Source organism: Labrus bergylta, chromosome 18, assembly GCF_963930695.1.
Source record: "Labrus bergylta chromosome 18, fLabBer1.1, whole genome shotgun sequence".
NCBI lineage: Eukaryota > Metazoa > Chordata > Actinopteri > Labriformes > Labridae > Labrus > Labrus bergylta.
Window position 1 is genome coordinate 5,355,060 of NC_089212.1, and position 15,220 is coordinate 5,370,279.

The following is a 15,220-nucleotide window of genomic DNA, read 5'->3' on the forward strand; positions in this document are numbered from 1 at the left end:
ACTGGAAACCTCATTTCCTGGTCCAGATTTCTTTCCAGAGGAGTCGGACCACTCACCGCCCAGCTGCCAGCGCTGAGTCTGCAGGGAGACGTGAAGAGGATTGAGGGAGGGACAAGAAGGCAGGGGGGGGGGAAAGGAACTGGGATGGAGATAAGTGGAAGCAGGGATGAAGGGGAAAGCTTATGTTTTGTCAAGTTTACACTTCTGCTTAAATGTTCATTGGAAAGAAGTTCCAAAGTGACTTCATTTGCATAATTTCAGGTATATAAAAATCAGAATCTGGGTTGTGTGAGTAGCTCATGACCATTATTCTGAAGCATGCATAACTCCTCATCATTAAGGCTCCCAGGCCTCTTATATTACTCATATGACAAACATCTTTCCCCCGCAGACTTCACAGCTGCTTTCTGTTTAGATACACGCTTTAGATTGTGTTGTTTCTCATGTGAAAACTTAACCAGCAGCAGATTACCACACAAAGGACTACAAGACTTGAACTGTGTCTCAATTTATGTTCTGCCCTGCTTACACGTGCATTTTTTTTGCATGAATGAGTATTTTCTCACTAAAAATTGTGGCAAAATACATCACACTGAACGTTTTCCTTTTTTACTGCAAGCCGATTAGTGGCGCACCAAGCCAAAAGAGCTCAGAACTATCAGGATCATCCACATACTCCCTAAAAAAGGGATAAGGCTTTCCTTCCACCCTGAGAAAGAAAGAAAAAGAATGATTTACATTGAAGTGTGCACATGAACATTAATCTACCTTTAAAAAAAAACTTGTCTGCTGATTTATAGACATCTCTTTAACAAGGTAAGCTAATGGGAAAGTATGCATGACCTGTTGGCCCAGTTGTGTAATGACCTGGGTCGGCCATTTATCAAGTAAGAATCCAAACCCGTGTCTCAATTTAGGGACTGCATCCACCAGATTGCGCATCTGAAGACCTATTTCGTCACAGCGGTGCATCGAAGGTTGTCCCATATACTGCCAACAAATACGTTTTTCCTCCTTTCTGCTTTCCCTGGCCAACGAATGAGCCATCCGGTGCGCCCCTTGTGATCCGGGATTCATTGCACCGCAATTCAAACATGCAGGAGGACTCTTATGTGGCCGAGTTATACACTTTTAAATATAAGGAATTGATTTTAACTTAATGAAATCACTACCACAGCTAATATTGATAAACAAAAGGGGCTTTGATACTTCAATATATCTTTAAAATAATAGTTCCAGTTCTGTTATGGAAGTCATGGTGGCTAGTTCTGGTACAGCTGCCCGCCTTAGGGGTTGCTAAGTGACCAGTGTGGCGCCTTACACCCCAGAAATAGTGGGGGTGAAGACAAGGACAGCTGGTGATAATGTAGACCAGAAAGACCTTTTTCAGTTTGACCTGAGTGGTCTATGTAGATTACAAATGGTTCTTCAAAGGATGCTACTCCAGAATTGAGACAAGTCTGGTGCACTTCCTGAGGGATTGCAAACTCAGGACAATTCTAATTGCCAATGGTGGCCATCTTATCTTGGGCCCACTTATCGTCTATGCAGATTACAATGTACTTTCCAGTACTTTAATTCAGCATAGCTATACCTCTCCAAGATGGCAGCCATGTTGACGTATTGCTCATAGGGACAGCAGCGGCCCAAGCAGGATGTACATGTATGTGATCTCTGCAGACTCGGGTGTAAAAAGAACAGTGTTGTTCTGACGAGACGCTGAGAAGAAGAAGCTCCCACTGTAGTTCAACGGTGGCTTATTGATTTATTTTGACTGTCGAGATGCATACATTACAGTGCAAACCATTCTTTGGCAAACATACAATACAAATGTCATGATAGGTACTTTAACATCCACGTTGACCACTGGTGAAGGGAACAGTGTAGGTAAAGTATGTTCAGTCTTGCAGAGCAGTGCATTCCATTGACACTTTTAGGTGGGAATAAAACAAAAAAAAGGGAACTATTACAAAAATAAAAAAAAGAACAAGGAACTAATAAAACCAATATATGAATATGCTCACAGTGCTTTGACAGCCAAATGTGGGGACATTTGCCAAAGTACACTTAAGCCTTTACACACGCTCATTCATACTCAAAAGTTTATGGAAATATATCAAAATCAGTAAAGCAGACACACATAGTAGGAAGTGTACATACATGTGTTGTTGAAGAACTTACAATCAGGAAGTAAACACTGGTTGATGTAGAACCTGTACCGAACATTTAAACACATGATATGAAACCAATTTACCAGTGCGACTGCCAGCTCCGTGATCCATCTGGAATCTGAACAGAACTTTCCGGAGAGTCTTATTTCTGTTTAGTGACAGATGCTCGCTCAGGACGTTACCACATAAAGAAAACAATGGAAAGGAGCTCTGCAGCTGCTTCGACTGTAATTAGAAGCAAAGCAAAACAGGAAACATAAATGTGACTCATGTAACACTGAAGCGAGCCAGTGCACGGGGTGTAATGAGTGGCATTTGTCTGTGTGCAGAAACACATGAATCAGGGGAGTAAATCTGCCTCACGACAGCAAGATGGTGGAGCTCTTGCGTTGATTGACACTGTATCCTGATCATCAGAAACCCCTCCCCCTCCCTGCCTTACCCTCGCTCCCCCTCTCATATGGCTTCCATTACAGTGGAATGAGGGTCAGAGTTCTGCACACATGCTCGGCTTCAAGACGTCATTCCCGCTCTCAAAAAAATCTTTAACATGAGCAGGGAGTGCATTCCTAAACTGTTTGGAAATGTCCAAACTCTGTACACACATGGGCAAAGACTTAAAGAAGGGGAGAAGTGAAAACTAAAAGTGGATCCTCGACAAAGGAATGCATGCAAGCACGTCCTCGTCTACAGTGAAACGAGAGAGCTGCAGGAGAAGAGAGTTACGGTAACAGTCCTTCAGTTGTGTGCATTCTGTATAATAAAGACTAAACATGAATAAAAACCAGAATCTGTGAGCGGGCCAGAAGGAGAATACTGCTGTGGTAGAGCTAGCAGTACCAAAGGCTAAAATCCTGACCTCAATACAACATTCATACATTTCATAGATAGACACGTGCTATTATGTCGTTTTTTTTAAAGTAACTAAATCATACTTTTGGCTTTACGAGACTGAGGAAAATACTGGGACAACATTACAGTGGTAAAAAAAAAAAAAAAAAGGTTAATCTTTCACTGCTTTCTGAAAGCAAAATGAAACTTGAAAAAGGAGCACAAACAGTGCAAGAGCCGGGTTTGAGTCCTGCAATGGGGGAGCGCTGCAAGGGCTCCACCTCACTCAAGTTCAGGACACGGCCGGCCGAGACGAGGCACAAGTTGACTTAACAAGTCGTCCGCGGAGAGAGGAGCAGGAATCAGTAGACATCTCTTTTTGCAACACATCACAAACATTTTTTTGTAGGGCTTCACATTATCTTCATATGTAAGCATTTGTATACAAAAAGGGAGGAAAGAAACAAAGAAATACATATTCATAACATGACATCAAGCACCTTGGATTAAAAGATGAAGTACATCTATTAATAAAAAGTCTTTTTTTTTTTTTTTTTTTAAAGGAAACCCTCCTCTCAGTTGTGATTTATCATAAAAAGGCATATACTGAGTGTATATAGGTTGCTTGGCATACAAAAGACAATACTTTGAAGGTTTGTATTTAGTGATTAATTCATAATAAAAAGGGGAAAAAATAGCACCAGTTTTCGGCATCTCTAACCTGAGAAATTTTGTGAGACAACAAATGGCTGCTGCCTTTTCAGTATTCTTCCCTTTCCTGCTTGTTGACGGCGGCGCGCGGCCTCGCGTTCTGTCACCAAGAGTTATTCGCAGGAGAGCAAACCAGGTGGCTGTTTTACTTCGGGAGCCTCGGTTGACTCCAAGCAAGGAGAGGTTTTGTTCCTCTTGTTTTAAAGTCCGCCTATTCACTCGTCAGTCCATCCCCATGGTTCAGATATAAATCCATTTAGTGATTGGTGGCTGGTTGACAATCCAACCATGCCTCAGGCTGTTTGCCCAGGTGGGCAACGATCCAATGAGAATAATAAGATCTCCTACCCTCCCCTGATCAAAGCAGGAAAAAATACAAAAACAAAACAAAACAAAAAAGTGAGGCTGTTGGGTCTGTGGAGGCTGCTGGTGGCTGTGGATGAGCACACCTTCATGAGTCTCATCCTTCTCTGGATGTCCACAAAAGTGTGTTTGTTCTGGGAGTCCTGAGGGTTATTCGTGGTGGGTTTCTGTTTTTTGCTGTGTTGCAACATCTTGATGTGGGAGGCACATTGGGCAGCAGGAACCTTTGAGCATGACGGGCTTTACACACTTCACCGGTGGACAATACTCCTTGAAGCATGTCACCTGAGACTCCTGCAGAGGGGCATAGAAGGGGAGAACTGGTCAATCCTTTTAGATGTGAACAATACAGTGCTTTGTGTGAGAGCGGCCGACTGTCCTGCTCACTCTATCAGAATCAGAATCATAATTGGGGTTTATTGCCAAGTACATTTACACATACAAGGAATTTGACTTGGTGTATTGGTGCTAAACAATTAACAAGGAAATAAAGCAGAACTAGCAACAACTTAAATAATACAATATAAGAAGATATTACAATATATAAAATAGAATTTAAAAATGTAAAATGTAAAATATAAAATATAAAAAACACAAAATGTACAAAAGGTGCAATGTAGGAGCTGTGTAGTGGACTATGAGAAAAAAAATCTTAGTGTGTATCTTATATTCTGCCTGCCTAATTTTAGAAATTGTCTCATAACAGGGAGTCATTGAAGGTGCAAGGAAATAAGAAAATAAACCCCAAAAAAAGAAAAGACAGGTGTGTTATCAGGTGTGGGAGGTAAAGAAAGGGTTAAGAAGATCAGAGGAGGGTTGGCTGGGTTATGCTGCCAGCAGTTGGCATTGACAAAGTGAGAGATAAAGAATGAAAGGCAGAGAAGTGGCTGGCACACATGAACATGGTGAGGAGACACCGGTGCCAGGTGGAGAGAGATGCCAAGAGGTGCAGGAGGAGGAGGTGATATACTGGTCAGGTGCGCCATACGGAGAGAAACTGGGACATTTAAACTGGGCAGACTGCTCATGTTTGAAAGCTTTTGATGAACAGTCTGCGTTCATTGAAACACAGTGAGATAATTGTACATGCCCAGCTTCTCGGAGTGGAGAGAAATGAGTGGATTAAATACAGCGTACATGTGTTTGTGTGGCGTGTAAACCATTCGCAGTGCATATTGATTTAGATGCTGAACATACTCTGCATTCACATGAGGTGCAGGAGTCTTTCTTCCACAGCTCTCCGTCTTTGCGCTCACGTCCCTCGCTGTCAGTACAGTCAGTCTTACTCAGACGGGCCTCAAGTCTTTTAATCTGCAGAGAAACGAGGACAGCGACATGAGTATTCTGGATATGTGGACATGTCATAAAAGGAACCCTGCATATAAAGACATGTTGATCTTTTTGGGTTAACTCTGGTGTCTTTTACATGTACTGTATGTTGTTTACAAAAAACAGGAAATTTGAAATCATTAATTCATTCGTGGGCGGTCATGATTGTATACACAGCAATGAACTCTGGGTAGTGATTTGTATGGCTTTGTCTTAGTCTGTTCTATTATTTCATGTTTTTAAAGGCTATTGAAGGTGAATGGAGCTCCGTGTTTATTTGCATATGAAGTGGGAAAGCGTGTCACCAGGTGATCAGTGGAGACATTTGGATATGCCTCCATCTGGACAGGTGTAAACAGCTATACCGTTATGCTCAGTCAGGAAACATTGCTGGTAACAGGTATTCAACCTCTCTCAATTTCACACAGAACTCGTGAAAAAACTCCTGATATTTGCAGGTGTAGCTGTATGTGTAAACGCAAACAGCCACATTTTTTACTCTGACTTAATCCAGAGTTACTCCTTCCGGCCCACAATCATAAAATTGTTGATATTATGATTATGTTGATCTATGGATATCATTGATATAAAGAGAATACAAGTTTTTTCTGATTGTTTTGCCACAATTCACTTACATTGTCAACACTGACACCTGCTCTGACACGAGGAGGAGGCGGAGCCCTGTGGTCAGTGAGAATGTGAGACCACTGGCTCTTCTCTGAGTTTTAGAGCGAATCATGCAGAAGGCCGGGGGACTCAATCTGAGCTGCTGCTTTTATATACCCGTCAATGTAGTCAGTGGGCTGAGAAATAAGCGTTACCTCTTGAACACTACAACCAAGCGTGTGTATTTAAACCGTTGATGACGGTATTACAAAAATCCCCGTCATAGCAGAACGTAAAACCACAGCTGGTGTTAAAACCGGTTTACTGCCCACCTCTACTCTACAGTCAAACCGTTGTCAAACATCCGTTAGGTTTAATTCAGCATCAGAGACGCTCTCTCTGCATTCGACACCTGATTTACAAACACAAACCTGTTAAATGACGTGGAGAAAACAAGTCAAAGAGAAATGTCAAGCAGGGGAACAAAGGAAACAAATGTGCGGTGATGAATCTCTCCCTGTTTGACTTCAGATACAAACACTCACCTGCTTTCGTAAACTAGTGATGGTCTTCTGCATGTCGGAGACAAAGTCCTGGAAGTCGCTGTTTGAGGGTTCAGTGCTTTTCCTGGAGGTCACAGTGACATTTTCAGGACTCTTTGCAGCTTCCTCCGCAGGGCTGCAAAGACAACATGCACAAAGTTTAAAAACAGGTACCAAGTGTACTATCTAGAATATCATTTACATGGATATATTTATATTATTTAATCATGTTTATGTGTTGATTCAAGGTTCTCAAGGATTATTTCAACGACAGAGGAGCCACATACTGACTCCAGGTCTTTCTCATCATGAATAACTCAAACATTATTTCCTCATGTTTCTCATGCTGTGTTACCTGGTCTCCTGGATGCTGCCTGGTCCCTCCTCTTTGTAGCTGTGCTCCGCTGACCTGCGTCCTCTAAAGTGGTACGACAGGGCGTTGAATTGACCCTTAGTTCTGCAGTCTGTTCGAGTCAAACACAAAAAGCAACACAGTGTGGCTCAGTAAGTGAAGCAAAACAATCACTAACATTACAAGAAATAAACCTCTCTTGTTTACCATGTTACCATGTTATTTAACGTAATAGATCACAATTAATGCAAGCTCAGCGACCTCCCGCAGTAAAAGAAAATACTTCCCACGTTAACAGATTGTAAATATTTCCCCTTTGCACAAACATAATTGCAACAGAATGCACATGTAGACATGCAATAAACAGGAAACCATGACTGCTGATGCCACTTTCTTTCTGCTTCAAAGTGCTGATCTCAGACTGACGCTTCTTGTGTTACCACGCGTCGGTCTCACACTCTCATCTCTGTACCCACATCAAACAGAATAACACACACAAGCACAGGACACGGCTCGTGCTTCAGTGCACACCTGGGGCCCGCTGAGAGTCAGCAAAGAGCGCCGAGAGAGTCGAGGAGAAACACAAGACAGGACAGACGCCGCAGTCAGGAGAGTATCACTGCTATCTATAAAAGTTAACAGCGGGAGCCTTTGAACGGACAGAGTCTGTAAAAGACAAAGACTATCTAAACACAACACGACTTCCTATCTCATGCCGACAGACTCACAGGAGCTCTGACTCGTACCCTGTTGTGTTGAATTCTAGCACACATACATTCCTCTCGTACCAACAGAAGAGGGTGTAACTGAAACAAACTATCCTCTGTTCTGGTCATTCAGAAAACATAAAAACAGACGAGTCAATATATTTATTTTAGGGTCTTTTCCCCCATAATCTTTCTGCAAAGTGCTTTTGTTTTATTTTAAAGACATTATATTTAAAGGGGACTTAGATCCTGAAGTCATGTCTGACTATCAAAGGGTTTTGTCTGGATCGTTTCCTTTACATAATGACGCTTTCTTTGATTCTTTCAAAAATGTATAACTTCACTTTTTTTAATTTAAACATTTTATATGAAATAAATATTATAAGAATATGACAATATGTCATTTAGACAGACTTCTAATTATACAGTTTAAACATTCAAAGGCAGCTATGTGTTAGCATGCTTGAGCCTGAATGTCACGTGGCTTTTTCAACTGAAATAACAAACGGTCACATCAAATGATTCATTATTTATATATTTTTTCCCTGGACTCTACTTTTTACATGTTTCCTAAGTGAATTAGTGGTACTTTTTTTGGGGGATTGCCTTAGAAAATTGTTGAATATTGCAGCAATGGAACAGGCTCTTATTTAGGCTTTACTGGTAAAGTATCCACACAAAATGAATTTATTTTTCACTTACACACAGAGATTAGACTGCTCTGTTAAAGATAAATGTGTGTTTTTTTTGTATCCTGAAACAGCCTCACTAATTTGGAATCCACCAAACTTCATCGACAAATACAGCATTTCAAATTCTTTGTTTGTACCTGTTTTTAGTTAATTAGACCCCAGATATGTACAAACAGGATTCATGTTGTGGAGTGTCAAGGTATGCTGTGGTGGGGAGTGAAGGAGCACATCATATAATTAAAAAGTAGCATTCTCCATCCTCTTCCCTGAAGACACTGGTGCTGTCTTTCAAACAAACATGACATGTTTACTTGATTGTAAGATATCAGTCTAAGACGTCCAAAAATTAGAGGGTTTTTTTTAAGTACTTCAAGCTACTTCAATTAATCGAACCACCAAAGCAATACAGTTAAGTTGATTTTATTCCTTTTTTGAAATCTAAGCATGAGGGCTCTTTCCTTAAATGAATGCTACGAGTGGTCCCGAGAAGAACCAGAGTCACCTGTGGTTAACTTTCTGCAGGGTCAACCCCCCGGCTCTTTGATTAAAACAGCAGCAGGAGTTGCCTCTTCATTCATCTTCTTTTTAACATTGTCAGCTCCACCCGAGGCTCAGATGTTTTTTAACATCCAGGACTTCATTAAAAAATACCGCCTCTTCCACTACACTTAACCAGAGCAGTCTGTAAAGCACAACACTGGTTATGTTGTGAACGTAGGGGAAGAGGAAGTTGGCTGTTTCACAGGACTATCTATCCAGCAGAGTCACAATGACTCACTATTTGATGGTTTTTGACTTTGAAGATACTTTAAGACTCAATTCACTCTATGAAGAAGAATAAAAACATGTCTGTCAGAAGGAAGAGCTGACATTCTTGAAGCCACAGAAAGATAAATCCAATCACTTCTTCTTTACAGTCTAACTTGAACAAAAGATGACGATACCTGACTCTAAGTTTTTTTCTTTCAGCTCTTCCAAAATTCACAGCGAATCAAGCAAATTCAAACTGAGTGACATCTTTTGGACGTGAGTCAAACAGACAGGAGTGCTGTCGAGTTAATTGCAGTTGTTCCTTTCAAAAGGCGGATGTTCTAAATTGCAGCTTGTAAAAGGAGATGAGGGTGAAGCCAGGCTGCCCTTAAGGAACATGTTATCAGAGGGAAACAAAGCGTGACGATATCGTGTGGCTCTGATTCCACTCAGCACGGATACTGAACCAATGAAAACCAGTGAGGACAACGCTGCAACTTCCTGATCTGTTCTGTGTTTGAACTGATTGTTCTGGGTAATTGTTCTAATATGTGATTTGTCATCTATCCTCTGGAAGCTCCTCTCACCTTCACAGCAGTCCTGCCACATCCGCAGGTCGATCTGAGGGACGTCGTCGCAGCTGCCATAACCGTGAGGCAGCTCGGCCACACTGAACACATCGTGCTGGACGCGAGTGATGTTGTCGCCGTTGTCGCACAGAACCCGCGTCAGGGAGGCCTGCTTCAACTGGGTCAGCTGGGCAGGAGTGAACACACCAGGGTTTTCATACCAGAACCTGACAGAGGTGTACCGGAGAAAGAAAGAAAAGAGACAAAATGGAAGAAAAGTCAGTTTCACCCTCCAGCATGTTCACATGATATAACAAAGACCTGCTGCTGAAAATGTTTAATCCACATGATTCCTTAAAGTTGAAAAGGTTAAATGGAACCAAGAAGTATTTGCCAGAGTTACCCATGTGTTTGAGGCATTCTTGGTTTGCCTTTCAGGAACTTTTTTTGGAAATGGTGAGGTCAGATGTTTTTATTTTTATTTTTTGTATCTGTACCTGTCTCCATCCCTCAGACGTCTGAACTGAGCTGCCAGCAAACACATGAGAGTCGGCCCCAGTCTACTGCCAGGCACCAGGTCTTCAGCCATCAGTGCAGGGAACAGGTCGATGTTCAGAGGAGTTCCATACAACCTGCAAACAAGATTAACACAGTCAGGGACACCTAATTAACCCTCATGCATCACTATGGACATTTTTGTCCATTTGGTCAAATTTTACCTCTTCATCTGGCCATCATTTTGTCTGTGTTAGTGCATATGGCACCATTTTTTGTAAGAAAGACTCTCTCTTGACAAATTTTGGAATGCACATTTTAATTTTTTTAATAGATCAATAGAACACTGGGAAACACATTTACTACCCTCTTAAGTCACTAAGGACAAAAATGTCCAATTATTTATATAAAAATAGAACAGAATGATATTTTTTTCTACTTTTTTCTGCATACGTCTCTTAAACATCTTCAACCCTACTCAAAACTACCAAAGATTCAAATATCAATCTGTTCTATTTTTATAACAGTTTTTTGGCATGGACATTTTTGTCCTTAGTGACTTAAGAGGGTAGTAAATTAAACTGATGCCTGAGGGTTAATAAATACAGAAGGATGAAAAATAATGAACTTCCTGTCAAAACAAACTTCCTTAAGATGGAAACTTGCAAAGCTTTCTGTAAAAATCCCTCTGAATACGTTGTTACATTTGTCCCCTACACTTCTTAAGCCAGTTTCTGGAAAATTAAAAAATGTAAATCATCATCTTGACTTTGTGATCACCTCTGCAGTTTCTCTCTGACGTCAGGATTCTTGATTTCATTCCTCAGGTCTTCAAAGGTGTGAGCTGAGGACAGATTACAGAAGGTCCTGTAATCGTTATACGGTGGTATGCCGTGATCCCTCCCTCTCTGGATATTCATGGCAGCCAGGTCCAGAGCGACAGCGTGGGCCATCGAGAACAGCCTCTCCGTCAGCTCCGTGTTCAGCAGCTGCGTGGTGACGCGCATTTTACCTGCAACGCCGAAGAGCCCGCGAAGGAGTGGGTCGATGCCGCCCTCGTTTACGATGCGGAACGGCGAGAAGAAGGCGCGGTGCAGGGAGATGTGTCCCTGAGGGATGGGCTGGAAGTCCTCGTCCAGCCGGTACAGTATGGGGTTGATGAGGGTGTGTCCGAAGCGGAACGCCGCAGTAGCGAAAGCGCTGAGGATGCCGGCGTTGATATTGGGGTTGTAACCCGTGTAAGTCCCCATTATCTTCACGCCTGCTTCACCCAAGATCTATGATAGAGAGAGAGAGGAGTGTGACAGTAAGTCTCTGCTTTCTCTATTGATCAATGTCTTCGAAAGGTAAAAGAGAACTTAGGTCATAAAAAAATGTGTTTAGTCACGAGTCTCCAAATCAATCAATCAATCAATTGTTATTTGTATAGCGTCAACTCATAACAAGTATTATCTTGAGACACTTTACAAAGAGCAGGTAAAAGACCTTACTCTTTTTTTATTATTTAAAAAAAGCAGGTAAAATACCTTACTTATTGCTATATTACAAAGACCCAGCTTAATCCATCACAAGCACATTAGCAAAGCAGCAAAAGTTACAGTGGTAAGAAAAAAACTGCCTTATTAAAAGGCAGAAATCTTCAGGCCAGATCCCTGGCTCATGACGAAACAGCCTTCACAGGTCTAGACTGCGCCGGGCTTGAAAAAGGGAAAGGGGGAGAGATGGGATAAAATGCAGGAAAAGGGATAGGGAACAGTGGGGAGGTCATTCAACTTTCAGGTACTTAAGGATTCAATTGTGGGATAAGAAATGTTTTGGCACTGGTCACTATTTAAGTGTTTACCTATCACAGGGACAATACATCTTGTAAACATTACTCATATTATGCAATAGATTTGCCAGCATGCTTACAGGGTACTTTAGGAGACCAATACATGAGTTGAATACAGTAACCATGATGCAAAGCATATCAAATAACATGGACAGTAATAAGTGGAGGCTGTGAACAGCACATTTTGTCGACATGATGTGTAAAAAGGGCTTTTAAATGTCACCTTTTCTCAATTAAACAATAATTGCAATATGCAGATATTATTCAGGTTTGAGGAACAGTCTTTGAACATGTAAGCAGAAGAATCAATGTGTCTCAGTTATTACAACAGTCTGCACCCCACACACAGCCTCTGGTCTGTTTCTGGTCAGCTGTGTGTGTTGTAAACACTTTGCAGTACTCGCAGCTGCTTGTAAACAGGAATAAGGAATAATAGTTTACATAAGCTGCTTTTTAACAGCAAAAAATGGAAATATTGAGTAATGAGTACACATAAACATAGTTACCAAACATTACAGTTAGACTGGTTGAGACTAATGAGGGAGGCTAAATGTTGCCAGATCGATAACTTCATGAAGCAGGAGGCTTTTCTAAGTTGTGTTTTTTCTTGTTCCTGTTTTTTTTGAGATCTTTAACTTTTCTCTCTCGTTTTTTAAGGGTTAGTGTTCTTCCCTTGGACGAGCACAAAGAGGTGAGATACTTAAAGAATTGTTTATCCTGCTTATGATTTTGATAATCAAGATTTAAGCTCTTGTAAATTTAATTTAATTTTAAATATTGAACCAAATTTGTGGCACACCTCAAAACAAGGGAATTTGATTCTGGAGCTGACAGCGCTTACCTTTGGCAACCAGTGGCTGTAGGTGATGTGCTGCATCTGAGCCCCCACTATCTTCCTGGCCTCGTGGTAGATGGTGTCACCGTCCCAGTGCGGGTTCAGCCTCAGCAGCTCTGTAGCTACGCGATTGTGTTCCCTGAACCACACCGTGTGCATGGCGGTGAGGCCAAGCTGCTCGTTGGCACGGTGATCTCCAGCCAAGAAACACGGGATGGGACTCTCATTTTCATCTCTCATGCACTCAGTGGGCGGTCCCGTGGCAAAAGGCAGAAGAGGCTTCCCTGTCCGCTGGATGATGCCTTGCCGCAGCAGACCCCTCTGGCTGGCCAAGTCGCGGACTTCCTCAGACTCGTGCCGCGAGCTGCCATACACGTTTGAGCCGTCGATGTAAGAGGTTAGCTGGTTGATTTGCTCTCTTGGATACACACTGTTCATGAGAAGAGAAGTCATCCCGCTGCCGCACACGGGGCTTGATCGGACAAAGAACATGCAGCGGGCGCCACTTCGCAGCTGCCGGGGGTCGTTGGGTGGGAACTGGATTGGAAAGCACGGCGGGTCGTTGGTGCAGACCTGAGTGCACAGCTGGCCGTCAGAGAAGCGTGACTGGCTGAGGGCTGCCACTGTGGAGTCCAAGTCATGATCGAGGAACTGACCCCACTGCATCAGCATGTGAGTGTAACGGTCGTCAGGAGTGATGGTCTCCGTGCCGATCATGGTGGTTGACACCAGCCTGGGCAGAGGCAGCCTGAACCCGTTGTGCAGCTGATCAGTGGCTCCTCTCGGCAGGTTAAAGCCGTTGTCGTAGACCGACTTCAGGAGCCGCTCGAAGGCGGTAAGCGAGGCGCCCCACATCGGGTGCTGCAGGTTGTTGCAGGTCCCGTCGTGGCTCCGGTACTTCTGGTGGAAGCAGATGTCGGAGCAGTTGTTGAAGCGGCGGTGCGCTGTGCAGCCAGACAGGTTGGCGATCACTTCCAGGAAGTGAGGGGACACCAGGTCATTGTAGCGAAATGCTGTGGGGGAAAAACAAACTTTAACACACAACAAAACAGAAGCTGCTTAAGATAAAAAAAAGGCGTAAGAATCCAGAAAAAAAAAATCATATTTGATTTGTAAATGTTTTGAATGAAGTTCAACCAATGACGTTCAGAAAGAAGGTATTGTCCGTTCAGCTGCGTTGCCCTGCTACGTTTCATAAAGACCAAGCAGAGTATTTTAAATTTTGGAGTAAGAATGCAGTCTGTTACATCAGTGCATGTCAGGAAACATAAGTGCTGATACAAAAATATCTGGGACATGGCAATATCTGCAGATAACTAGTGGTTAAATCATCTATTGTTTAGTCTCCTCATCTGCCAAACACTGACTTTCCAAAGTTGCATTTTGAAGACAAAAAAAATCTGAAGAACCTTGACTTTGTCCCAAACTTGTTTCTGTCTCACTGACACACTTTTGCATGTGAGCTAGTCTCTTAGGGGGGAAATGGAAGACCTGCCCACTTAAGACAGGATGTATACCATTTCTTATTACTGCCATAGCTTGCACCGTTTTATCTTTGTAACAAGATCATCTAAGCAATCAATGAGGATATTAAGCAGCACAGTATCAAATACACAGATCAGACATTGTTAAAGCAGTTGCTGGCTCTCAGAGCGGAAAGGACTACCTGTCCTGAGGGCACAGTGAGCGGTGTTCCACTAACATGCTCTGACTCGCTCTAATATGTGAGGGCTCCTGTGTTAAAGCCCAAATAGAGAGCATATCAACGTGTGTGTTTGTCTGTCTCTCTGTCTGTGTGTGTGTTTGTCTGTCTGTGTGTGTGTCTGTGATGTGTTAGCAGTGTGGCATTATGGTTATGCATGGGAGCAAGGGTTGAGTGTGTGCGGCCAACCTCAGTGAGTGTTAGCTGAAACTTCCTGTCTAAAAGGCAACACCTGCTGGCATTTTCACACAAACTCTTAAAATCACTCACAATACTGGTGTGTTATCTTTTGGTTTGTAAGTCAGACAACGGAGAAACTATGTCAGGTGAAATAGAGATACAATAAACTGGTTTCTGCTGACGGGCAGAAATCTCTGTGTTTGCTTGGTTTGGGGCCAGTGCAACAATGAACACTTGGTTGTTATCATAAGTAATGAAAACACTGTCTCTCTCTCTCTCTCTCTCTCTCTCTCTCTCTCTCTCTCTCTGTCTTTGTTCTTGTTTCACTGAGCTCTATTTGTCTGCCCCTCCAACTTTCACCTGGATGAAACCTATTATTAGTCCTCTTTCATTTCTTCATAAATCTACTCTTATCCTTTGATTCAGGCTACATTTTCCAGAGCACCACATATGAGACATACGCTGCCAATTCCACCCCTGTGCTGTCCTGTTATATTTAGTTTGTTCCTTCCATGAAGCCAATAATACAGCGCTCCATCGTCATCCTCGGCCCA

At 42.5% G+C, this 15,220-nt stretch overlaps 1 protein-coding gene across 2 annotated transcripts in view; it reads right to left on the reverse strand.

Annotated features, from left to right (window-relative positions):
* Positions 1–1,745: 1,745 nt before the first annotated feature.
* LOC109994603 (peroxidasin) overlaps positions 1,746–15,220 on the reverse strand; it is a 62,505-nt gene continuing 49,030 nt past the window's right edge. For both annotated transcript variants that reach the window (XM_065966291.1, XM_020648020.3), the window contains 8 exons: positions 12,791–13,797; positions 10,899–11,395; positions 10,121–10,255; positions 9,642–9,850; positions 6,909–7,017; positions 6,557–6,689; positions 5,274–5,387; positions 1,746–4,370 (listed from right to left, as the gene is read on the reverse strand). In XM_065966291.1, coding sequence (XP_065822363.1) covers positions 4,227–4,370; positions 5,274–5,387; positions 6,557–6,689; positions 6,909–7,017; positions 9,642–9,850; positions 10,121–10,255; positions 10,899–11,395; positions 12,791–13,797 — 2,348 coding nt within the window. In that variant the 3' untranslated portion in view covers positions 1,746–4,226. The remainder of the gene's footprint in view (positions 4,371–5,273; positions 5,388–6,556; positions 6,690–6,908; positions 7,018–9,641; positions 9,851–10,120; positions 10,256–10,898; positions 11,396–12,790; positions 13,798–15,220) is intronic.